A 27,344-nucleotide genomic window follows, 5' to 3' on the forward strand; every position below is an offset into this window, starting at 1 on the left:
CTTTGCTTTTTCTCCAATTAGCCATGGATCGATGGCAACATGATTTTAATTCAAAAATCAACGAACTTGGTCTCAGCCTTTGGTTCTATGACTATCTTATTTAGTTCTACTCTAAGATGGATGGATGGATGATAGAATATCTATCAACAAATGAAAATGACATCATTTTTATACATTCTTGAAAAAGGCTTATGCCAGCTGTGCCTCTCACTCAGACTATCTGTCTTTGCTTTTTCTCCAATTAGCCATGGATTGATGGCAACATGATTTGAATTCAAAAATCAACGGACTTGGTCTCGGCCTTCGGTTCTATGACTATCTACTTTGTTCTATCCTAAGATGGATGGATGGATGATCGAATATCTATCAACAAGTGAAATGACATCATTTTTATACATTTTTGAAAAAGGTTTATGCCAGCTGTGCCTCTCACTCAGACTATCTGTCTTGGCTTTTTCTCCAATTAGCCATCGATTGATGGCAGCTTGATTTTAATTCAAAAATTAAGTTAGTTCTGTTGTCACTCCGATAGAAGCTGGACTTCCTCCTCATTCCTCCAAGTTAATGTGTGCAGACCTTAATCTTGAGATTTCAAGGATTTAACAAACGTATGACCTCTAGGCCCCCTTGCCACCCCATATTCTTTAAATTATAATAAAAAAACTAAAAAAACACAAAAGTTCTATAGTTCCTATGGAAAAACTGGGATTCTGATGTAGACCTAGTGGACGATACCCTAAAATTTTTTTTCGTGAAAACAAAATTCCCTAAATTTCCACATTGCACTTCCTGGATGGAGGGCCACGAAACAGAGATCAGCACCGCCGGTTTGGACCTTAAGGGCCTAGTGCCGTCATACTTACTTACTTTTTTTTACTTTTTTTAGTGAAAAGGATTTTTTATACAAATTGAAACATATTACTGCTATAATACTCAAAAATGTTGCTTTTGTTTTATAGATCCACGATTCAAAAAATCTAAAAAAGTTTGAACATTGTTTAGTTTTATTCTTGGGTGGAAATGTTTGCTAAGAGGGGGTGGATTTGATGGTAGGAGGAAAGTGGGGGCCATGCTGGACAAACTTCTGGTGGTGCCTGTGTTATTACTAATATAAGTCCGCCATTTTTGTGCAATTTGGTTTGTCAAACACGAGTTAAATTTACAAACGCAATGAGTTTAAATTTGTTTAGGTAGGGCATTCAGGGAAAAAATTAGCACTTTTGTCATGAAAACTATTTTCAGGCAATTCATATAGAGTGGCAGGGTAAATCAAAAGAAACTGGGCAGTGCCAGGCTTTCAAAATTTCCATCAAGATAGCTCCCTGCTTCGGGGGAGTTTAATTCCTATTTATGAAACTATGCTTGCTACTTAGTTACTTTTTTTTCTTTTTTAGTGAAAAGGATTTTTTATACAAATTCAAACGTGTTACTGCTATAATACTCAAAAACGTTGCTTCTGTTTTATAGATCCGCGATTCAAAATATCTAAAAAAGTTTGAACATTGTTTAGTTTCCTTTTTGGGTGGAAATGTTTGCTAAGAGAGGCTGGATTAGATGGTAGGAAGAAAATGGGGCGATGCTGGACAACCTGCTGGTGGTGCCCGTATCATTACTAATATAAGCCCGCCATTTTTGTGCAATTTGGTTCGTCAAACACAATTTAAATTTACAAACGCTAATGAGTTTAAATTTGTTTAGGTATGACTTTCATGGAATTAATTTACAGTTTGTTACTCTGAACCACAGTAGACAGAATATACCAGTAAGCTGATCGCAGATCATTTCTGGTCTTCGTGAACAAAAAGCTCCTCCCACTTATTTCTGCCTTATTTCTGCATTAGCTTGTTTCTGCATTAGCTTTATTTCCGTTTGTTTCAATGCACGTTGATGGAAACAGTCAGAAACAGACTAACCTGCAGTCCCGCAAATCTGACTTCGCATATGTTTATAACCGCCAAAACGGAAATAAAGCTAATGCAGAAACAAGCTAGCCTCGGTCCGGGTTTTTATAATGGGTGAGATAGAGAATGTTCATACTGCTAATTATATAAACTGTGCTCTGAACTGTTTGATCCAAGGCTTTCTTAAATATGGAGAAAGGGTACTGCTCCCTCATTCAGCTCTTTCTTTTAAAATTCAGTTTTAACAGTCGTAAGATAAAAGGCTTCGACCATGATAATCATCCATAATAAAAAGAACCCCTTCAACTTTATATTAGAAGGGGGCCTGAAATATTAAATCCAATTAAAGGGTCATCATTTCCTCGAATTTCCAGGTGTATTCGTCAAACCAGCCTTTTTATAGGGATATTTCTCGTGGACACTAGTAAGGGTCCAATACCCTTTGGGGAACAAAACCACAGTAAATGATGTATATGAATAGGGAAATGACAAAAATGACCTTTTAAATCTGAATGAAAACAAAGCTTCTTGAAAACATTGCCCCCCCTGCTTCTCCCCTCACCGGAAGATTTTCCTACTGTTGCTTACAATGCCCCCCTCCACCTCTCCGTCTTTGTGTTGGTAGGAATCTGAGTGTAAGCCTTCATCCCCCCAGTTTATTCCTCCTCACCCAAATCTTCTTCTATAATTATTTAAATGTTCACAAGAGAAGGAGAATCTGGGTATGAAAGCACAGTTTCTAAAAGTTGAAATAAACTCCCCCAACTTACACAAAATCCATCGGCACTCCTCTATAGGAAGTAATGCAAAATTATGCACCTCTGTACGTAAAAACTTTGTCTTTGTAAGTAAAAACTTTGCACGTAAAAACTATACGTAAAGTCTCAAACGAATATACTTTGCTAAATGAAATTTAGTTCATTTTGACATATTATTTTGTATGGACTACGTCCACCATGCGGAATTGATGACCCTAAAACTGGAATGCTCAGCGGATAGTTTTTTGAAAACTCTAAATTAAATTCTTATCTCAGAATTTTTATAGGATCCTTTGGGTTAAAATTGATGTTTTACGCCACAAAATGGCAAAAAATGCCACTCTACTCTGTCACAATATTTTGTTGTTACTTAAACAGGTGAGTGGAACTTTCAATTTGCTTTCTAATGAACATACGAAATTATGGGGGGACGTATGGGGGAATTATCTGTGTGTGAATTTTCCACGTGGGGAATATTTCCAGGGGAGTTTTCCGGAGGGTATGCCTAGCACCATCTACATGATAATAGTGTCAGGATGGTTCTAGATCAATAGGAAAGCAAACATTATACAGTTTTTTATTTCCTATCATTGAAAATGTTTTTCTTCATCCACCGAAATTTTACATTAGAAACATGATTTTAAAAACAATCGATAAAGTGCAAGTGGTTTTAATTTAATATTGAAAGCTTGCCCGATAAAGAGTAACCAAACTTTTATTTTCAATAATTGTAGTCTTTTTTTAATTCAATTTAATTAGTTAGTTTGATTTCCGTTTATTTTAGGTTTGACTTTCTTCATCTATCAGTTATTTTTTTAAGTGTGGTGTGATACATTTCGATTTATGTGAATTTAGGTTTTTCTTATTCATTCATAGCAGTTTTGCTCGTCTTCAGCTTTTCTGACTATACAATTTCACTCCCCCTTGCTTTAGGCTTTAGTTTCCCCCATTTATTTTTTTCAAATAATTATATGAAAATTTTAGTCATCAATACCATTTTACTTGGATAATGCCCTAATTGAGAATTATTTAGAATAAACTTATGGTCAATATTTTCACTGTGATAACATAACCCTTTGATGACCTGTTTACTCATGTTTCCGATTAGCATGCTCTGCTGGAGCCAGAAGAAAACGAAAGAGTTTTATATGGCACTTCTCGAGTCAGAAAATAGCACTGCGTCGAAACCATGGATACTCACATTAAGCCGTTAGACTAAATAAGCAAAATTATTTAAATAAATTTTATAACCCTTTTCAACTGCAAAAAAAAAATAAACATAAACAATTTGTTGAATCTCAAAGACAAATACACTTTCAAATGAAATCCAAACTGTCTAAAACTCTTTACTGCCATACGTTTATACGTTTATGACATCATATTGAGATTTTTTTCATTAGTATTGAATTTTTGATTCTTCTATATTTTAAAGATATTTATTATTTGTGTAAGATTCCACTCAATCAATTCAAAACGAAAATCAGATTTCATCTTGAGTGTCCTTGATACTTTGAAAGGATTTATTTTACTTTATATATATATACATTTCTTTCTAATTTTTTCCCCCTATCTAACATACTTTCAGGTTGTGCAAGTAGCAAGAAAGAGGCAAAAAGGATTGCTGCAACAGAAATGCTCGATAAGCTTAAAATTTCTCCAAGTCTCTTCGCTTCTAGTACTGGTAGGTGAATACTATTTAAACTAGTTTCTGAAATAAAATATCAGGTCTATTTCCAGTTTACACGATGGTCATTGAAAACTGAAATTGATGGTTCTGCAAGTAAAAAACAGCAAGTAGCCCTTCTCTAAAGCCCATTCATTTCCAAACGTATCCAGTCAAAATTTTGAGACAGCCATAGTGTTAAGCATACTAGAACGGTCCAGCAACTGCGTCTTTAGGGATATCGGGTATGCCAATCCCCCATAATCATGCAATTGAACCATTATCCTTTAAACCAAATGTTGCTTTAAATTAAATCAAAAGGCGTTGTGTTTATGGTTGCCAATAAGACATATCAGCAATATATCGAGAACGACTGGGAGAATCAAGTCGAAACTTTGGGGGCTAATACTATTACTACTTCTGCTCTTAAAATTTAAATAAATAAAAAGAGTTTAAGTGCATCCAAGTTGTCAAAGAGCATAGATAAAATCTTTTGGGAGTGATATTAAGTTTAATCTTTCAGGTTAACACATTTATCTTTGAGGAGTTATAAAATTAATATAAAAATACTGTCTATGTCAGGATAAAAAATTGCTGAAAAAGTTTCTCTGTTTAAAATTGTCTAATTTCTCTGGTTGTTGAGGAGGTGTTAAATTTTCAAATTTGCCAACAAAACACTTTTTAAATACTTTCACTCTCATAAAAAAAAAATTATCAGTAAACAACAAAGAGTAAAAAAAACTCAATGAAAAATCAAAAAACCGAGACTGCGGCCATTAGAGAGAAAAGACAAAAAACTGAAACGACGCAGACGTAAACGAGTAAAACTGTATGTAAACGAGGTGTCTTCAGCACAGAAGAAACAAAAAAAATAAAATAAACTAAAAACAAATACAACCACCACCAATATTAATAAAATACAATTGTCGCAACTGATCCACGTAGGTAACAGAAGCTAATAGAGTTACTTCGATGAGAACACCAAAGCAACTGAGTAAAAAATTACAAAATTGAAATAAAGTTAATTATTCTGTTGTGAAAAATCCTGTTGTTAGATACTATCGAAGCAATTCTTTTTAGTCTGGTAGGTAATCTCGTCCCCTGATGATGTTGTAAAATCCTATTTCCCTTGTTAACTATTGGTTCATTTTTCAAAAGAATATTATAAATTGGGTCAATAATTAAATTTCCCGTATCTCTATTCATTGAAAGATTAGCAAACATATGTTTTTTTTTATTTTTATAGCCTCCCTTGCCTACTTAGAAAAACTTCTATCACTAAAAATAGCCAGGGCTTCATCAAACTGTACGAAATGTTCAAGATGAAAGAAAATATGTTCAGCCAAAGCCAAAACAAAGGTCTCAGGAGGCTTGCTTAATTGTAGAGCTTTTTCTATTAAGTCGCGATACTCAATAAATCTTTCAAGAAATTGTTGGTGAGTTTTACCAGTATAAAACTTCCCACAAGAACAAGGAATCTTATACACCCTACTTACTAAACTTCCTCGAGTTAAATCCTTCCCAGAATTAAGGAAACTATCTATCGGTCTCACCGATTGAGAAACATGTATCAGTGTTATATTTACACAAAATTCGCTTAATCTTCTCTCCCAAACCAGTTACATATGGCAAAGAAATAAAACTTTTAGACATATTTAATTCTGAAGATTGCGATGCTCCAATTACCTTATTATTTTGTTTAATACGTCTTAATACGTTTTACTATTATTTCTTGACTTGACTTACTTGACTTAATACTCCTGCTGGTGGTCCAGCGTAGTGAGACACGTGACTCTTCACCTCCATTCGGAACGGTCTTGTGCAAGCGTGACTGCTTCTTGTATATCAGTGCCGATCATTGAGAGGTACTGGGTGAGGCTGTTCCTCCATCTGAACCGGGGCCTTCCGCGGGGGCACTTCAAGCCATGCGCAGGGGGATCAAATTGAAGAGAGTGCTGGCGGGTGTTTCTGCTGGCATGCGGACCAAATGGCCGAACCCCCGTAGGGTTCGTGCAGCGACCTGACGATAGTTGGGGGTCTGATCTGTTAGTGCCAGCAATCGGGTATTCGAGACGAAGTCGTCCCATTTGATCCCTTCAATACGTCTCAAGAACTTTGTTTGGGCCACGTCTATGGCATCACGATTAGAAGCAGCAGCCGGCCAGATCTCAGCACCGTAGAGAAGGACTTGGGTTACGGTGGTGTTGTAGATCCGCATTTTTGTTTTTCGGATGATGTTGGGCTTTGACCACACTGAACGGCATAGTCGTGCCATAATTGATGCGGCTTTTCCGATGCTCGACTGAACTTCAGTTTCGACTGAGCCGTTTTCCGTGATGACAGATCCTAGGTAGGTGAAAGACTTGACAACCTCGACGGTGTGCCCTGATACGTTGAATGCTGGTGAGTTGGCGGTGTTACCTGCGGAGTCAACGATCATTATTTTTGTTTTCTGCCAGCTAATGTGTAGTCCCACTTTCAGGGCTTCTTCCGACAGTGTGTTGAGGGCTTCTTCGAGTTCAGCTGCAGAAGTGCATATCAGGGCAATATCATCAGCGAAGTCACAATCGGCTAAAACTCTGTTGCTATACCTTAGTCCGAAGGGGAACCGGTTCGTGGTTCGATCCATGACATAATCAATTACCGCGTTGAACAGTTCAGGAGCAGCAGCACAACCTTGCCGTACACCGGTATTTATTTTGAACAGTGAGCTTCGACGACCAGTAACCTGGACGGAGCTTTTTGTACCAGTGTAGCGCGCTTTGAACAGGCGACAGTATTTCTCGGGAGACCTGTTCGTTCTAGTATCAGCCAGAGAGACTCACGGTCGACCGAGTCGAAGGCTGCTTTAAAGTCAACAAAGGCAAGGTATTCTTTACGCTGTAAGTCACGAGCTTTCTCTATGACCTGGCGTACGGTGAAGTTCTGCTCGGTCATAGATCTGTTCGGAATGAAACCTGCTTGCTGAATCCGGCGGCACTTACGGATGAACTGGGTACTTCTATCTATCAAAGTCATGGCAAATAATTTGCCGGGAACCGACAGGAGGGTGATTCCTCTGTAGTTGGAGCAATCACTTCGACTACCTTTACGCTTCCATAGAGGGAGAATTATCCCTTCCTTCCATTCTTGCGGAATCAGTTCTGTTGTCCAAACGAGGGAAAACAGCATACGCAGCCATAGTAGCATCGGCGGTCCTGCGAATTTTAGCAACTCTATGGTGATCCCGCAGGTTCCTGGTGCTTTGTTGTTTTTCATCCTGCTTAGAGCAATTCTGTATCTCTTACTACAGAGGGAGGCTCAGACTCTGGTAGATTTTTGCTTTTTGTTTGCTCAACGGATGCGACTAGGTCGGGATCGACGTCGACTCTGTCGGTGTTCAGCAGCTTTGTGAAATGCTCCTTCCATCGATCAAGCTGCACGGTTTCATCTTCGAGCATTACGCCGGAGGAGGATTTAACTGCTCCTATCTTTGGAGGTTTCTCCTCGCTGAGGTCTCTGACATGCTTGAAAAGCAACATGGTGTCACCTTTTCGTGCTGCACCTTCTAGCTCATCAGCTTTTCTGTCAACAAATTGTTGCTTGTCTCGGTGGATAAGTTTGTTCCTGACCCCGTTTAACCGTCTGTAGGAGGGCATATCTCCGGCCAACCGCGCTTTTCTGCGTTGCTCAATGATTCGCAAAGCTTCTTGCGACAGCCAGGGCTAAATGTCGACACGGGAAATTTAAATATCGACCCAATTTACAATATTCTTTTGAAAAATGAACCAATAGTTAATAAGGGAAATAGGATTTTACAAAATCACCAGGGGACGAGATTACCTACCAGACCAAAAAGACTACTACTACTACCACTACTACTACTACTACTACTATTAACAACTCACCGCAGCACCAAACCGCCGTACCCAGCTACACACGCTTCTCCTCCATACCAATCTATTCAAAGCCTCCCTTCTTCCACCCTCCCACGATGTTCCCACTTGCTTTAAATCTTTCTTTATGACGTCCTCCCACCCCAGATGACGGCGATCTGATTTCCGTTTAGCCCTAGATGGTTAGCCGAAAAGAAAAATCTTCGGCAATCTGTCATCCGTCATCCCCTCAACGTGCCCTAGCCACCTCAACCTTTCTTTCATTATAGCCCTAGAGAGCGGTATTGAACCTCATTTTTCGTATAGCCTATTGTTTGAAATGCGGTCAGTCAGTCAGGTACCCAGAACAATCCTTAAGCAATGTCTCTGGAAAAGATCTAGCAAATCTTCCTCTGTTTTTCGGAGCACCCATGCTTCAGAGTCATATTTGACTACTGTCATCACTGGAGTTTTTAATATTCTAATCCTGGTTTGCAGACTTATCTTCCTATTCTATTATCTCTATTATCCTAACTCTATTATCGATATTTATAGCTATTTAATCGCTTGGAGCTTTTATAGAATGTTGAACGTCGACTTTTGCCCCAGCTTGTCTTTTGTCATTATGAAATACATATCGCCGAAACTTGACTTTTTAAAGAAAGGCAGGGTAAGCATTGATGATCTTATCCAGTTCAAAATCACAAAGCCAATCATCTTAACTATCATTTTCAATTTTGGAACGTTTTGACTCTGCTGTCGCGTATCTTCTAACCCTATTTTCTTTCTTCTTCATTTTGGATATTCATTACTTCAGACAATTTGCCAATGCCCTTTATTTTAGCTGCCCTTTACTTTAGCTGCCCTTATTGGTCTGGTTTTACTTGAAGGTCCTGGTTGTAGATTTTTTAATTGCTCAGATGATGGAACAATTCTTTTTTTTTCATCTAACAAATTATCACTTATAACACTTGTACATTTCTGTTTTTGAGTCATTTCACACTTGAGGGTCCATGTTGTTGATTTTCAAACATTGTAAATTGAAAGCCAATACCCTTTGCTTTAGCTGCCCTTATTGGTCTAGTTTCACATGACAGTCCAAGTTGTAGATTTATTTATTGTTTAGGTGGTGGGACAAAAACTTCCTTTTCTTCCAACGAATTATCATTTATAACACTTGAAAATTTTCGTTTTTGGGTCTTGTTTCATTTGATAGTCCAGGTTCTTGATTTTCACCCGTTGTGAATTTTATTTGTTCGATCTGTTCTCTTGGTGTATCACATTTGATAGTTGAGGTGGTTCCAAAGAATCATCAGTTCAATTCCCATTGCTATCATTTTCAATTTTGACAGGTTTTGATTTTCGCTGTCGCTTATCTTCTAACCCCATTTTTCCCCATTTTAGCTGTCCTTATTGGTGTAGTTTCACATGACAGTCCAGGTTGTAGATATTTATTGTTCAGATGGGGGGAAAAAACTTATTTTTCTTCCAACGAATTATCATTTATTACACTTGCAAATTTTTGTTTTTTGGGTCTTGTTGCATATGATAGTCCAGGTTGTTGATTTTCACCTGCTGTGAATTTTATTTGCTCGGTCATTTCTCTTGGCCGTATCACATTTGATAGTTAAGATGGTTCAAAAGAATCATCAGTTTAATTCCCCTCGCTTTCATTTTTAATTTTGACACATTTTGATTATCGCTGTCGCTTATCTCCTAACCCCATTTTTCTTTCTTCTTTATTTTGAACTTTCATTACTTAAGATAATTTGCCAATGCTCTTTGCTTTAGCTGCCCTTATTGGTCTAGTCTTACATGATCGTCCAGGTTGCAGATTTGTTAATTGTTCAAGCTGTGAGACAAAAACGTCTTTTTCTTCCAACGAATGATCATTTATAGCACTTGTAAATATTCGTTTTTGAGTCTTGTCTCATTTGATGGTCCAGATTGTTGATTTTCACCCTTTTTAAAATTAATGCCAATTTCCTTTGCTTTAGCTGTCCTGATTGGTCAAGTATTACACGATGGTCCATGTTACAGATTTATTAATTTTTCAGGTGGTAGGACAAAATCTTCTTTTTCTTCCAACAGATTATTATGTATAACACTTGTAAATTTTCAGTATTGGGTCTACCTCTAGATAAGTTTTTCATACTGATATGTCTTTTCATATTGCAGTCTTTTTATGACATTTGATTATTGAAGCAAGTCCAATTCCTAACACCGATTGTCTGTTAAACTTTCTTAGCCAACACTTTCTTTACTGCAGGCCTTAAAAATTCTTTGCCACGATCAGCGAGCGATTTCTAAAAAGACGAACGAGCGAAGGTTTATCCAGATGCTCAGCTACCTCACTAGCTATCTCTCTTTGACTTTAAAAGGAAAACATTTAAAAAATGGCTAAATGTAACAATCGCAATTAATAAATATTTATAAGGTTTATTAAACTTTACAAAGTCTCCTTCAAGCACTAGATTATTTGATTGAACTATTTCTCCAGATAATATGAAAAAGTCTTTGGAAAATGTTTAGGACAGTTTCTACTATTTCAATGCAATGTAAAACTTTCTTCTTTTTCTAAAAATTATTTTTGCTCTTTTTAATGAAACATCAGCCATAATGTTATACGATTTCAATGCAATGTAAATGCGGCTTCTACGATTTCAATGCGGTTTCTTCAATGCGGTTTCTACGATTTCAATGCAATGTAAAACTTTCTTCTTTTTCTAAAAATTATTTTGCTCTTTTTAATGAAACATCAGCCATAATGTTATACGATTTCAATGCAATGTAAATACGGTTTCTACGATTTCAATGCGGTTTCTTCAATGCGGTTTCTACGATTTCAATGCAATGTAAAACTTTCTTCTTTTTCTAAAAATTATTTTGCTCTTTTTAATGAAACATCAGCCATAATTTTATACGATTTCAATGCAATGTAAATGTGGTTTCTACGATTTCAATGCGGTTTCTTCAATGCGGTTTCTACGATTTCAATGCAATGTAAAACTTTCTTCTTTTTCTAAAAATTATTTTGCTCTTTTTAATGAAACATCAGCCATGTTGTTAAAAATACTAGGGTCTGCTAAGGCTTCTAGACTACCAACCTTGCGTTAACTACGTTTTAATTCCTTAAGAACCCTGGTGCTATAAGTGAAGCTTCAAGTGATTCTTCATGTGGAAACTTAGAAGAGCTTTGGTTTCGAGATCTATATTCATATTGAAAGCTATCGTCCGTAGACTGGTTCAAGGAGTTTAAAATCTATCAAACGAATCGTGTTAGTTTTATCCTTAATATTTTTCCTAAAAGTGGCATTTTTAAATTTATCAGGTGCAAGATCTTTCTTAATCAAAAGTGTCCCAAACCGCCTTTGCTGGTCTTTTTAACAGCTCTGTAAAAAGGGCACTACCTTGTTCATTTTTTAGTCTTCCAAGCTGATTTTGCTTTTGAATATTCACTAAAGAGGGTATACATTAGCGTCCCAGTTTAAAGCATTGATAGTAGGATGGATTTAAAGAGAGGTTGTGTGTCTTTACTTTTACAACTAGGCTGTCCGTATGCACGTAATAATCTAATACGCCTTTCACCATTGGGGGAGAAAATAAAATTTCACTAAGTGGCCCCAGAAACAAAAATTATATTTGAATTTGAAAGAATTCCAGCTGCAATATTTTTTCTAAGTAAAACATTTTTTTTTTTGTTAAAATCAAAGCCATATTTTCAGATATTATTATGACAGGTCAAAACTTACAAACTTATGTCAGCCGTGATAATTGACTTAATTGCGTCACTGGGTCACACCTCATTCTTCTCCTTTCGTGCTCAACTGATTTCTCAAAAATAGTGCTATTAAAAAGATTAAGCTCTTTTTATGTTAAAAAGTTTAGCTGTTTTTCCCATAAAATTCTTAATATAGGGTTGAATATACAAAGCTTGCTTAAAACTGACAACATTGAAACAAAAACGAAAGAAGTTTTGGCTTTAGCAGTTTTGTTTTTTCACCGTTTTTTTTTCTGAAAGTTCTTTAATGATTTGTCATATTTTTTAGCTCAGTCTGGCTCAAGCCGCTTGTTGGACTGCACATTGATTTAGCAAGGTACAGACCATAGTGGTTGTCTTTTAGACTGCTTATATTGAAAGTCCAACTATTACTCAGGAATAAACTTAATGCACATTGATAATGATTTCTTAACATCCATCTTGGAAGTTCCAAAAAATTTTTCTCTTACATAAAGTATCATTTGTTTTTTTTTCTTTTTTTTGTATAGGAACAAAACAAGTGATAAACTGGCTTGATAACCATATGAAGAGCAATGGCTTCCCTAAACCGGAATATGTGTGTGCCAAAGGCAGTCCTGAGTGGACAATGACATGCAAAATTGGTGAAGATCTTTCTACTTCAGGTATTTTTATAAGCTTCTTTTTAAAAAGAAATACGAATATTACCTTGTCGTGCCCCAGAAAACAGAGCATTTATAATGTTTATTTAATTTTGCAGGAGAGTGATTATAAAGTTTTCCAGGATTTAGCGTATCGAACCAAAGGTCCTAGAAGATTAAGAGAGGGCTCGTTCAAACAAAAATTATAAGTGGTTTTGAGCTTTCATCTACAAATATTTGGAATGGTTTATTTTTTGCCAAAGAAAGATCATAGATGTGTTTTTTCCCCAGGGATGATTGTGGCTAACCAAAGGTCCTAGAAGGTTGGGAGTGAGGTCATCCCCCCCCCCCCCCCAAAAAAAAATTAAAATGTAAGTGCCCTTTCAAGTGACCAGTCATAATGGAGAACAATTGGACTCCTTCCCGTGTCTTTTTTCTCATAAAAAAATCCGAATTAAATTTTTAGATGGTCATTTGGTTCCTCATAATTGAAATATGACCCCCCACGGTCCCATATGGAAAAGGCTTCAAGTTTTGACATTTGTCCATCGTTTATAGATAGTTTTTGTTACTGGGAATAATACGAAGATTTCAAATGTTTTTCTATGGGGGGGGGGTTCTCCTAGGGGAAAATTTTCAATAAGGGGAAATTCTTTGGGAATTACTTTCCTGAATGCATACACAGAATTATTATTTTTTTTTTCTTTATCTTTGGTTTCACAATTTTAAACATTCAGAGAACGTTACAGGGGAACTGTTGGAAAACCTGTTTTTGGTGCCCCTGCTATTCGGGTTGCAGCAGTAGCTAGCAACCTAGTAAAAGACGAACACGTCCAATACTAAGAAATATAATAACCCATAACTCCTAAACATAAGAGTCAGATTAGAACGAGAAGTACACTATTTGAATCGTCTTGTCCGAAACCCCTATATAGGAAACTTACCGCCCCATGGCTTGAAAAACAAGGGAATATATATTGGCTTGAAAATCAAGAAAAGTGGCTGCAGCCAGGATATACTGCATCGAGGGCATTTTCTTTTTTTCTCCGCTGGGCACTGGAAACTTATAGAGAGCTGTATAATGGCTCATTTTAAAGGAAATTGCTACATCTAGTATCTTTTGTAATTAAGAATACAATAGTTTCTAAAATAGAATCAATTTTGACAAAGAACTGCATTTTCGTGTACAAGCTTGATGAATGACGTCATAATCGTATAGGTTATAACCATATATGACGTAATAAAAAATGCAATATTTAGAAACGCTTATCTTTTGACAAGATAATAATATAAGAAACACGTAATTATTCGGGTTGCAGCGGTAGCTAGCAACCTAGTAAGAGACGATCACGTCCAATGTTAAGAAATATAATGACCCATAACTCCTAAAAATAGAGTCAAATCAAAGCAAAAAGTACACCATTAGAGCCACCTTGTCCGAAACCCCTGTATAGAAAACTTTCTGTCCCTTGGCTTGAACAACAAGGGAAATATATTAGTTTGAAAATCAAGAAAAGTGGCAGCTACTACAGCATTCTGCCTAAATGGCATCTTTTTTCTTCTTTTTTTCTTTTCCACAGATGGCTTGACACTGGAACATCGTAGAGAGTTGTTCAATGGCTCGTTTTAAAGGAAATTAATGGGGTTAAAAACCTTGTGTAATTAAAAGATATTATTTCTAAAATAGAATTTTGTTACATAAAGGATCGATTAATTATAAATGTGAATTGTGTAAGTTTCATTGGTATAGTTGCCTCATTCTGAGGTTTGTCTCTTACTAATCCAAATAAAAAAAAGCCATAGGCTTTCTCTTGTTTGTAATTTTATTGTAAAGAATTAGGTTAAAAAACGATCATTAAAAGGTAAAACCATTGCATATATTGGACTCAGCTGCCTCATTTTCTTATGTTCGTTTCTTGCTATTCCAGAGAAGAACTTATAGTAAAGAACGAACTCCTGCCCATAGTAATTTTATATGAAGGACCAGTATAGTTCATTATGAATGAGGAATATTTTAGTCTCACTGGCATCATGGTTGTAGAGACACTGAAACCTAGTAAAGAACAAACCACAGCATGTAATAACTAAATTACTATTTAGATCGATACTTTCTTGGTTGCAACGATATCTGAAACCTAGGAAAAGTCAAAGGGACCATAGTATCCAAAAAAAAAATAGCCTTAAACAATCTAAAAAAGCTGTCTAATCAACATACAAATTATCAAGGTTAAGGTCCACGATTCTTTCACAAGACCTACAGAACCAATTTCCAAGCTATTGCATCGCTATAGAAATCTTATAGAAAAAATCAAGGAAAAAATTCTATTAAGTGACAAACACGTCCCTTTTCAGGGACGTGTGACACCATTTTCACTCCTAAAAATGGTGTCAGATCAAAGCGCAAAGCACACCAATAGAACCGCCTTGTCAAAATTACTACTCATGCATTCCTTATTTAAATTATATTAATCTGATAACGATTTTAAATGTGCTTTTTCAGAATTTATAGCAAATCAGGTTTCAGCGGTAGCTAGCAACCTAGTAAGAAATGATCACGTCCAATACTAAGAAAAGAGAAACAACCCATAATCAAAAAGTTTGTGGTAGTGAACTGTAAGTAAGGATTGACGCGGCTCAATAGTAACTGAAACTCTAAAAAAAAACAGAATTTTGATACCAGCCGATGCATCAAAGGAATTTAATTTTTATGCTGCTTTCAAATATATAAGTTTCATCAAGTTTAGTCTTATCGATCAAAAGTTACGAGCTTGCAAAAAGTTGCCTTATTTTCGAAAACGGGGGAAACACCGCCTAAAAGTGAGAGAGTCTTAATGAAAATCAAACCAATGGATTCAGCGTATCAGAAAATGCTACTGTAGATGTTTCAAGCTCCTATCTGAAAAATGTGTAATTTTGTATTTTTTTTTTGCCAGAAGAAAGATCACGGATGCGTGTTTACATTTGTTTCTTTTTTTTGTTTTTTTTTCAGGGGTGATAGCATCGGTCCAATATTCCTAGAATATCGTGAGAGGGCTCATTCGAACTAAAATTAAAAGTTCTTGTGCCCTTTTTAAGTGAAAAAAAAATTGGAGGGTAGCTTGGCCCCCTCCCACGCTCATTTTTTCCCGAATTCACCCAATCAAAACTTTGAGATAGCCATTAATGCTCCAGAGTTCCTGGGAGAAGGGCTGCAAGTTATGAACTTTGCCCATTGTCTACATATAGCATTGGCTATTGGGAAGTATACAGACGTTTTCAGGATAGATTTTTTTCTGGTGTGAGGGGGGGGGGTGGATCGGAGGAGGGGGTACACGGGAGAATCTTTCCATAGAGGATGTTTTAATGGGGGAAAGGACATTTCTATGAAGGGGGCGCCGGATTTCCCAGCATTATTTAAAAAAAATCAGAAATTAAATAAAAGAAACAGTTTTTTCCAACTTAAAGTAAGGAGCAACATTAAAACTTAAGACGATCAGAAATTACTAAGTATATGAGGGGGCTCACCCCCTAGTCAATACCTTGCTCTTTACGCTTATTTTTTTTTAGTACTTTCAAAAGAGCTTTCTATTCTAATTAAACGGCCTTTGTGATTTAAGGGTTTGTGATTCGAACAAAATTCGAACTTTAGCGTAAAGAGCGAAGTATTGACTAGGGAGGTAACCCTGTTATATACGTAATAATTTATACGTAATAAAAAAACAATAAAAAACAACCGATACGGCTCAATAATAATCGAAACTTTAAAAAACAGAATTTTGATGTCAATAAATATATATATAAAAAAATGGGCTTATAATGCTGATTCAGCATTATAATGAAAAAAGCTTCTCATTGTTCGAATTAAACGAACATAGTGTTTCAGAAGTCGTTCTTAAGGAATTGGAATAAAATTCGTAAGTTACGTACGTTTATTACTAATAAAAACATTCGTAAATATAATTAAAAGTTCTAGTGCCCTCTTTAAGGATCCCAAAAAATTGGAGGGCAACTAGGCACCCTCTCCCGCCCTTTTTTCTCAAATTCATACGATACAAATTTTTAGAAAGCCATTAAGTAAAAAAAAAGTAAAATTAATATGCAAATTTCGTTTTAATTATTCATATGTGGTTAGCTAATTTCAAATACCTGCATTAATTTAAAACGTTCATAAATTGAATTTAAAAAAGATTTTTTTAACAGAAAGTAAGAAGCGACATTATACCTTAAAACGAACAGAAATTATTCCGTATATGTAGGGGGTTGCCTCTTCCTCAACACCACGCTCTTTGCGCTAAAGCGTAAATTTTGTCCCAATTCCTTAAGAACGACTTCTGGAACCATATGTTCGTTTAATGGGAATAATGAGAAAATTTTTTCAAAAGTACTAAAAAACTTTAGTGTAAAGAGGGAGGTGTTGAGGAGGAGGCAACCCCCTTCATGTACAGAATAATTTCTGTTTGTTTTAAGTTTTAATGTCACTTCTTACATTCTGTTAAATTTTTTTTTTTTTATTTAATTCAAACTACAATTACATTGAACTACAAAGTACACAATTAGAACCATCTTGTCTGGAACCCTTATAAGGAAGCTTACAGCCTCTTGGCTTGAATTAAATAAAATAAAACAAGTTTTTTTAACTGAAAGTAAGGAGCAACATTAAAACTTAAAACGAACAGAAACTTATTCCGTATATGAAAGGGGCTGTCCCCTCCTCAACGCCTCGCTCTTTAAGCTAGTGTTTTTTATTGTTTTAAAAAATAAAGTTGTGAGACAGAGTCAAACGTTAGCATAAAGAGCGAGGCGTTGAGGAGGGAGCAGCCTCTTTCATATACGGAATAATTTATGTTCGTTTTAAGCTTTAATGCTGCTCCTTACTTTCAGTTAAAAAACTTGCTTTATATTACTTAATTCCTAAACGTTTTTGAAATAATACAGGTTTTGATTTTGGTTCACCGTACATGAATAATTAAAACGAAATGTGCGTATTAATTTTTACTTTTTTTTGGTTAAATGGCTTTCCCGAAAGTTCTTTAATTTTATTTATGAATATTTTTATTACTAATAAATATGCATAACTTACAAATCAACTTCCTTAACGAACTTCTACATTCATATATTGTTAATACGTATATTAGGGGGTTCACTCTCGTGCCAAGACCTTGCTCTTTACGCTAAAGTTCGAATTTTGTTCCAATTCTTTAAAAATGACCACTTAATCACAAAGGCCGTTAATTAGAATAAATAGCTCTTATAAAGTACTAAAAAAAACTTTAGCGTAAAGTGCGATGTATTGACTAGGGGACGCACCCAATCCTATACGTAATAATTTCTGTTCGTTTTAAGTTTTGACGTTGTTCCTTACTTTCAGTTGAAAAAGTTTTTTTTTTATTCTATTTCTGATCGTTTTTTAAAATAATGCTGGGAAATCCCGCGTCCCTTTCATAGCAATGTCACTTCCCCAAGAAAACTTACTTCATGGAAAATCACCCACGTACCCCTGACCCCATACCCCTGATTCCTTACTCCTTATATTCATTTCTGTTTGAATGAGCCCTCCTACGGTATCCTAGGCCCACCTGGGTCGATACGATCACCTCTGGGGAAAAGAAAAAAAAAGAAAAATAAACACGCATCCGTGATCTTTCTTCTGGCGAAAAATAAAAAATTCCACATTTTTGCAGATAGGACCTTGAAACCTCTACAGTAGGGTTCTCTGATATGCTGAATCTGATAGTGTGATTTTTATTAAGGTTTTATTGCTTTTAGGGGGCGTTTTCTCCCTTTTTCCGAAAATTAGGCAAATTTTCTCAGGCGCATAACTTTTGATGGGCAGGACTAAAGTTGATGAAATTTATATATTTGAAATAAGCATAAAAATTCAATTCTTTTGATGTATCTATTAGTATCAAAATTCTGTTTTTTAGAGTTTCTATTAGAGGTTACTATTGAGCCGGGTCGCTCCTTACTTACAGTTCGTTACCACGAACTGTTTGACAACAAGGAAAATCCATTGACTTGTTACAAACACAAGTCCACCATTTTTGTGCAATTTGGTGCCCACAACACAATTTAAATTTACAAACGTAAAGTAGTTTAAATTTGTCTAGAGTTTAAACTAGAGGCGTTAGACTAAATAAGCCAAATTATTCAACTAAATTTTATAGCCCTTTTCAACTGTAAAAAAAAGAATTTTGACAAAGAACTGCATTTTCGTGTACAAGCTTGATGAATGACCACACAGTCTAACGGCTTAATGTGAGTATCCATGGTTTCGACGCAGTGCTATTTTCTGACTCGAGAAGTGCCATATAAAACTCTTTCATTTTCTTCTGGCTCCAGCAGAGCATGCTAATCGGAAACATGAGTAAACAGGTCATCAAAGGGTTTTATTATCAGAGTGAAAACATTGACCATAAGTTTATTCTAAATAAATCTCAATTAGGGCATTATCCAAGTAAAATGGTATTGATGACTAAAATTTTTATATAATTATTTGAAAAAAATAAAAAATAAATGGGGGAAACTAAAGCCTAAAGGAAGGAGGAGTGAAATTTTATAGCAAGAAAAGCTGAAGACGAACAAAAACTGCTATGAATGAATAAGAGAAACCTAAATTCACATAAATCAAAATGTATCACACCACACTTAAAAATGTAACTGTTAGATGAAGAAAATAAAACCTAAAATAAGCAGAAAGCAGAATTAAATTGAATTAAAGAAAAACTGAAATTACTGAAAATAAAAGTTTGGTTACTCTTTATCGGGCGAAATTTCATTATTCAATTAAAACTTCATGTACTTTATCGATTGTTCTTAAAATCATATTTCTAATGTAAAATTTCTGTGGATGAAGAGAAACATTTTCAATGATAGGAAATAAAAAACTGTATAATTGTTGCTTTCCTATTTAACTAGAACTATCCTGACACTATTATCCTGTAGATGGTGCTAGGCATAACCTCCGGAAAACTTCCCAGGAAATATTCACCACGTGGAAAATTCACACACAGATAATTCCCCCATACGCCCCCCCCCTCCATAATTTCGCATGTTCATTAGAAAGCAAATTGAAAGTTCCATTCACCTGTTTAAGTAACAATAAAATATCGTGACAGAGTACAGTGGCTTTTTTTGCCATTTTGTGGCGTAAAACAACAATTTTAACCCAAAGGATGCTATAAAAATTCTGAGATAAGAAATTAATTTAGTTATCAACAAACTATCCGCTGAGAATTCCAGTTTCAGGGTCGTCAATTCCGCATGGTGGACGTACTCCATAAAAAAGAATAAGTTAAAATGAACTAAATTTTATTTAGCAAAGTTTATTCGTATGACACTTTACGTATAGTTTTTACGTACAAAGTTTTTACGTACAAAGACGAATTTGTTACGTACAGTGGTGGATAATTTTGCATTACTTCCTATAGAGGAGTGCCGATGGATTTTGTGTAAGTTGGGGGAGTTTATTTCAACTTTTAGAAACTGTGCTTTCATACCCAGATTCTCCTTCTCTTGTGAACATTTAAATAATTATAGAAGAAGATTTGGGTGAGGAGGAATAAACTGGGGGATGAAGGCTTACACTCAGATTCCTACCAACACAAAGACGGAGAGGTGGAGGGGGCATTGTAAGCAACAGTAGGAAAATCTTCCGGTGAGGGGAGAAGCAGGGGGGGCAATGTTTTCAAGAAGCTTTGTTTTCATTCAGATTTAAAAGGTCATTTTTGTCATTTCCCTATTCATATACATCATTTACTGTGGTTTTGTTCCCCAAAGGGTATTGGACCCTTACTAGTGTCCACGAGAAATATCCCTATAAAAAGGCTGGTTTGACGAATACACCTGGAATTTCGAGGAAATGATGAACTTTTAATTAGATTTAATATTTCAGGCCCCCTTCTAATATAAAGTTGAAGAGATCTTTTTTTCAGGGACGATTATCATTGTTGAAGCATTTTATCTTACGATTATTAAAATTTAGTTTTAAAAGTAAGAGCTGAAGGAGGGAGTAGTACCCCTTCTCCATATTTAACAAAGCCTTGGATCAAACAGTTCAGAGTAACAAACTGTAAGTTAAGACCCTTGTCAATAGAGAAAGAAACTTAAAAAAAACAACAAAGTTTTGATTACAATATATGCAGCACCCAAATTTTGTCCTTCATTTTGACTCGAATTATACGAAGTATATTAACTTTAAAGTTGATCTTTAAAAGCGATTTTCGCATTAACATTGGCATAGTTTCATAAATAGGAATTAAACTCCCCCCAAAAAAGGAAGCGATCTTGATGGAAATTTTGAAAGCCTGGCACTACCCAGTTTCTTTTGATTTACCTCACCATTCTATATGAATTACATGAAAATAGTTTCCATGACAAACGTGCTAAATTTTTTCCCTGAAAGTCATATCTAAACAAATTTAAACTCATTTGCGTTTGTAGATTTAACTTGTGTTTGACAAATCAAATGGCACAAAAATGGCGGACTTAGTAATGAAACGGGACTACCAGCAGGTTGTCCAGCATCGCCCCCACTTTCCTCCTACCATGTAATCCAGCCCTTCTTAGCAAATATTTACACCCAAGAATGAAAGTAAACAGTGTTCAAACTTTTTTAGATATTTTGAATCTTTTATATAATCGAACGTGTTTAGATACGTATTTTGAAAGAAATGTAATAGCTTGAAGATTGGTTCTGTAGGTCTTGTTAAAGAATCGTGGACCTTAACCTTGATAATTTGTATTTTGATCCGACAGCTTTTTTAGGTTGTTTAAGGCTATTTTTTGGATACTATGGTCCACTTCGACTTTTCCTAGGCTTCAGATATCGTTTCAACCAAGAAAGTATCGATCTAAATAGTTATTTAGTCATTATATGCCTTGGTTTGTTCTTTACTAGGTTTCAGTGTCTCTACAACTATGATGCCAGTAAGACTAAAATATTCCTCTTTCATAATGAACTACACTTGTCCTTCATATAAAATTACTATGGACAGGAGTTCGTTCTGTACTATAAGTTTTTCTCTGGAACAGTAAGAAACGAACCTAAGAAAATCAGGCAGCTGAGTCCAATATATGCCATGGTTTTGCTTTTTAATGATCGTTTTTTAATCTAGTTCTTTACAATAAAATTCCAAACATGAGAAAGCCTTTGCCTTTTTTATTTGGATTAGTAAGAGACAAACCTCAGAATGAGGCAACTAACTAAGTCCAACATGTGCCATGGTATGTTCTTTACTAGGTTTCAGCTATTTCTGCAGTCATGATACCAATGAAGATTACAGAATTCCCATTAATAATTAACCGATCCCTTATGTAACAAAATCGATTCTATTTTAAAAATAATATGTTTTAATTACACAAGGTGTTTAACCCCGTTAATTTCATTTAAAATGAGCCATTGAACAACTCTCTACGATGTTCCAGTGCCAAGCCATCTGTAGAAAAAAAAGAAAAAGATGCCGTTTAGGCAGAATGCTGTATTAACAGCCACTTTTCTTGGTTTTCAAGCTAATATATTTCCCTTGCTGTTCAAGCCAAGGGACAAAAATTTTTCTATACAGGGGTTTCGGGCAAGGCGGTTCTAATGGTTTACTTTTTGCTTTGATTTGACTCTATTTTTAGGAATTATGGGTTATTATATTTCTTAACATTGGACGTGATCGTCTCTTACTAAGTCCGCCATTTTTGTGCCATTTGATTTCTCAAACACAAGTTAAATCTACAAACGCAAATGAGTTTAAATTTGTTTAGATATGACTTTCAGGGAAAAAATTTTGCACTTTTGTCATGGGAACTATTTTCATGCAATTCATATAGAATGGTGAGGTAAATCAAAAGAAACTGGGCAGTGCCAGGCTTTCAAAATTTCCATCAAGTTCGCTTCCTGCTTTGGGGGAGTTTGTTCGTAGTGCTAGCTACCGCTGGCACCACTTATTGGGGTGTAAGTAGGGGGTCACCACTTATTAAAGGCAAAAATGGCGCAAAAGGTTGCTATGCCACTTACTTGAAGGGGAGAACCCCTTGTCGGCCCAAATGTTAGAGAGATTCCCGCTCTTACCCCAACGATTCCTTTATACTAACGTGATCGGGTGGTCTATGGCCACATTTAAAGCCAAAGTTTACCGATAAGATTTTCTAATTAACTCTTTAGTCTTTGCCTAAGCTGAAAAGTAAAATAGGTACATAGAAAAATTCTTACTGTATTAACACTCACGCTGTATAAAAATGAACTGAACTAAAAAGGACAAATTCTCCCAGCCCGCTAACCACAGCACGCAGTGGGGGTTACTAGGGGTGGTAAATGAATCTATCCAGCCAATCCCAGGACTACTAATATACTGGCCAATCTCCCTAACTGCGCACTTTTTCCCTCGTGGTCAATTAAACACGTACACAGTTCAGAGGACCCAAAATGGCGTCAAAAAATAATAGGAAAATTAACATTTATTACTTAAAGAAGGAAAATAATGAAGGGGCCCAAAGGAATAAATCTGGGAGGGACATTTATCTGACAAAACTGGGACCAAGGGTTCCAACAGAGTTTAATTCCTATTTATGAAACTATGCCAATGTTCATGCGAAAATCGCTTTTAAAGATCAACTTTAAAGTTAATATACTTCGTATATTTCGAGTCAAAATGAAAGACAAAATTTGGGTGTTGCATATATTGTAATCAAAACTTTGTTTTTTTTAAGTTTCTGTCTCTATTGACAAGGGTCTTAACTTACAGTTTGTTACTCTGAACTGTTTGATAGAAGGCTTTGTTAAATATGGAGAAGGGGTACTACTCCCTCTTTCGGCTCTTAATTTTAAAATTCAGTTTTAACACTCGTAAGATAAAAGGCTTCGACAATGATAATCATCCCTAAAAAAAGATCCTCTTCAACTTTATATTAGAAGGGGGCCTAAAATATTGAATCTAATTAGAGGGTCATCATTTCCTCAAATTTCCAGGTGTATTAGTCAAACCAGCCTTTTTATAAGGATATTTCTCGTGGACAGTAGTAAGGGTCCAATACCCTCTGGGGAACAAAACCACAGTAAGTGATGTATATGAATAGGGAAATGACAAATATGACCTCTTAAATCTGAATGAAAACAAAGCTTCTTGAAAACTTTGCCCCCCTGCTTCTCCCCTAACCGGAAGATTTCCCTAATGTTGCTTACAATGCCCCTCTCCACCTCTCCGTCTTTGTGTTGGTAGGAATCTGAGAGTAAACCTTCATCCCCCCAATTTATTCCCCCTTGCCCAAATCTTCTTCTATAAACATTTAAAGGTTCACAAGAGAAGGAGGATCTGGGTATGAAAGCACAGTTTTTAAAAGTTGAAATGAACTCCCCCAGCTTACACAAAATCCACCGGCACTCCTCTATAGGAAGTAATGCAAAATTATGCACCACTGTGCGTAAAAAACTTCGTCCTTGTACGTAAAAACTATACGTAATATCTCAAACGAATAAACTTTGCTAAATGAAATTTAGTTCATTTTAACTTATTATTTTGTACGGAGTACGTCCATCATGCGGAATTGATGACCCTGAAACTGGAATGCTCAGCGGATAGTTTGTTGATAACTCTAAATTAATTTCTTATCTCAGAATTTTTATAGCATCCCTTGGATTAAAATTGTTGTTTTACGCCACAAAATGGCAAAAAATGTCATTCTACTCTGTCACAATGTTTTGTTGTTACTTAAACAGGTGCGTGGAACTTTCAATTTGCTTCCTAATGAACATACGAAATTATGGGGGGGGGCGTATGGTGGAATTATCTGTGTGTGAATTTTCCACGTGGTGAATATTTCCTGGGAAGTTTTCCGGATGGTATGCCTAGCACCATCTACAGGATAATAGTGTCAGGATGGTTCTAGTTCAATAGGAAAGCAAAAATTATACAGTTCTTTATTTCCTATCATTAAAAATGTTTCTCTTCATCCACCGAAATTTTACATTAGAAACATGATTTTAAAAACAATCGATAAAGTACATGAGGTTTTAATTGAATATTGAAATTTTGCCCGATAAAGAGTAACCAAACTTTTATTTTCACTAATTTTAGCTTTTCTTTAATACAATTTAATTATTTAGTTTGATTTCTGCTTATTTTAAGTTTTATTTTCTTCATTTAACAGTTTTTTTTTTAAGTGTGGTGTTATACATTTTTATTTATGTGAATTTAGGTTTCTCTTATTCATTCATACCAGTTTTTGTTCGTCTTCAGCTTTTCTTGCTATACAATTTCACTCCTGCTTGCTTTAGGCTTTAGTTTCCCCCATTTATTTTTTTATTTTTTTCAAATAATTATATAAAAATTTTAGTCATCAATACCATTTTACTTGGATAACGTCCTAATTGAGAATTATTTAGAATAAACTTATGGTCAATATTTTCACTCTGATGACAAAACCCTTTGATGACCTGTTTACTCATGTTTCTGATTAGCATGCTCTGCTGGAGCCAGAAGAAAACGAAAGAGTTTTATATGGCACTTCTCGAGTCAGAAAATAGCACTGCGTCGAAACCATGGATACTCACATTAAGCCGTTAGACTAAATAAGCAAAATTATTTAAATAAATTTTATAACCCTTTTCAACTGCAAAAAAAAATAAACATAAATAATTTGTTGAAGCTCAAAGACAACTACACCTTCAAATGAAATCCAAACTGTCTTAAACTGTTTACTGCCATACGTTTATTGGTTACTTTTTACTGATTTTTCATCCACATCCTTCCATCACCTATGAACATAAGTTACATGATATCATATTGAGTTCTTTCTCATTAGTATTGAATTTTTGATTCTTCTATATTTTAAAGATATTTATTATTTGTGTAATATTCCACTCAATCAATTCAAAACGAAAATCAGATTTCATCTTGAGTGTCCTTGATACTTTGAAACGATTTATTTTACTTTTTATATATACATTTCTTTCTAATTTTTTCCCCTATCTAATATACTTTCAGGTTGTGCAAGTAGAAAGAAAATGGCAAAAATGATTGCTGCAGCAGAAATGCTCGATAAGCTTAAAATTTCTCCAAGTCTCTTCGATTCTAGTACTGGTAGGTGAATACTATTTAAACTAATTTTTGAAATAAAATATCAGGTCTATTTCCTGTTTACACGATGGTCATTGAAAACTGAAATTGATGGTTCTGCAAGTAAAAAACAGCAAGTAGCCCTTCTCTAAAGCCCATTCATTTTCCAAACGTATCCAGTAAAAATTTTGAGACAGCCATAGTGTTAAGCATACTAGAACGCTCCAGCAACTGCGTCTTTAGGGATATCGGGTATGCCAATCCCCCACAATCATGCAATTGAACCATTATCCTTTAAATTAAATATTGCTTGAAACTAAATCAAAGGGCATTGTGTTTATGGTTGCCAATAAGACACATCAGTAATATATCGAGAACGACTGGGAGTATCAAGTCGAAACTCTGGGGGCTAATACTATTACTACTTCTGCTCTTAAAATTTAAATAAATAAAAAGAGTTTAAGTGCATCCAAGTTGTCAAAGAGCATAGATAAAATCTTTTGGGAGTGATATTAAGTTTTTATTTTTCAGGTTAAGACATTTATCTTTGAGGAGTTATAAAATTAATATAAAAATACTGTCTATGTCAGTATAAAAAATTGCTGAAAAAGTTTCTCTGTTTAAAATTCTCTAATTTCTCTGGTTGTTGAGGAGGTGTTAAATTTTCAAATTTGCCAACAAAACACTTTTTAATTACTTTCACTCTCCTAAAAAAAAAATTATCAGTAAACAATAAAGAGAAAAAAACTCAATGAAAAGTCAAAAAACGAGACTGCGGCCATTAGAGAGAAAAGACAAAAAACTAGAACGACGCAGACGTAAACGAGTAAAACTGTATGTAAACGAGGTGTCTTCAGCACAGAAGAAACAAATAACTAAAATAAACTAAAAACAAATACAACCACCACCAATATTAATAAAATACAATTGTCGCAACTGATCCACGTAGGTAACAGAAGCTAATAGAGTTACTTCGATGAGAACACCAAAGCAACTGAGTAAAAAATTATAAAATTGAAATAAAGTTAATTATTCTGTTGTGAAACAATCCTGTTGTTAGATACTTTCGAAACAATTATTTTTTGTCTGGTAGATAATCTCGTCCCCTAGTGATATTGTAAAATTTAATTCCCTTATTAACTAAGGGTTCATTTTTCAAAAGAAAATTATAAAGTGGGTCATAAATTTCTCGTATCTCTGTTTATTGAAAGATTAGCAAACATATGTTTTATTTTTTATTTTTATAGCCTCCCTTGCCCACTTATAAAAACCTCTATCATTAGAAATATCCAGGGCTTCATAAACTGTAGACAGACTTTTAGACATATTTAATTCTGAAGATTACGATACACCTTACTATTATGTTTAATACGTCTTAATCGTTTTGCTATTATGTCGATACGGGAAATTTAATTATTGACCCAATTTATAATATTCTTTTGAAAAATGAACCAATAGTTAACAAGGGAATTAAGATTTTACAAAATCATCAGGGGACGAGATTACCTACCAGACCAAAAAGACTACTACTACTACTACTAACAACTCACCGCAGCACCAAGCCGCCACACCTAGCTACGCACGATCTTCCTCCCTACCAATCTATTCAAAGTTTCCCTTTTTCACCCTCCCACGATGTTCCCACTTGCTTTAAATCTTTCTTTATGACGTCCTCCAACCCCAGACGACGATGACCTGATTTCCGTTTAGCCCTAGACGGTTAGCCGAAAAGAAAAATCTTCGGCAATCTGTCATTCTTCATCCACGCA

General features: G+C 35.2%; 1 protein-coding gene across 1 annotated transcript in view; it reads left to right on the forward strand.

Moving 5' to 3' along the window:
• Nucleotides 1-27,344, forward strand: part of LOC148948981 (uncharacterized) — a 121,596-nt gene that overhangs the window by 26,472 nt on the left and 67,780 nt on the right. Inside the window, exons 3-5 of the mRNA XM_089094160.1 lie at nucleotides 4,245-4,340; nucleotides 12,446-12,580; nucleotides 25,504-25,599. Of these exons, the coding sequence (XP_088950286.1) occupies nucleotides 4,245-4,340; nucleotides 12,446-12,580; nucleotides 25,504-25,599 (327 nt within the window). The remainder of the gene's footprint in view (nucleotides 1-4,244; nucleotides 4,341-12,445; nucleotides 12,581-25,503; nucleotides 25,600-27,344) is intronic.

Source organism: Artemia sp. Qi Xiang Cuo, chromosome 9 (assembly GCF_049724085.1).
Source record: "Artemia sp. Qi Xiang Cuo chromosome 9, ASM4972408v1, whole genome shotgun sequence".
Classification (NCBI taxonomy): Eukaryota; Metazoa; Arthropoda; class Branchiopoda; order Anostraca; family Artemiidae; genus Artemia; species Artemia sp. Qi Xiang Cuo.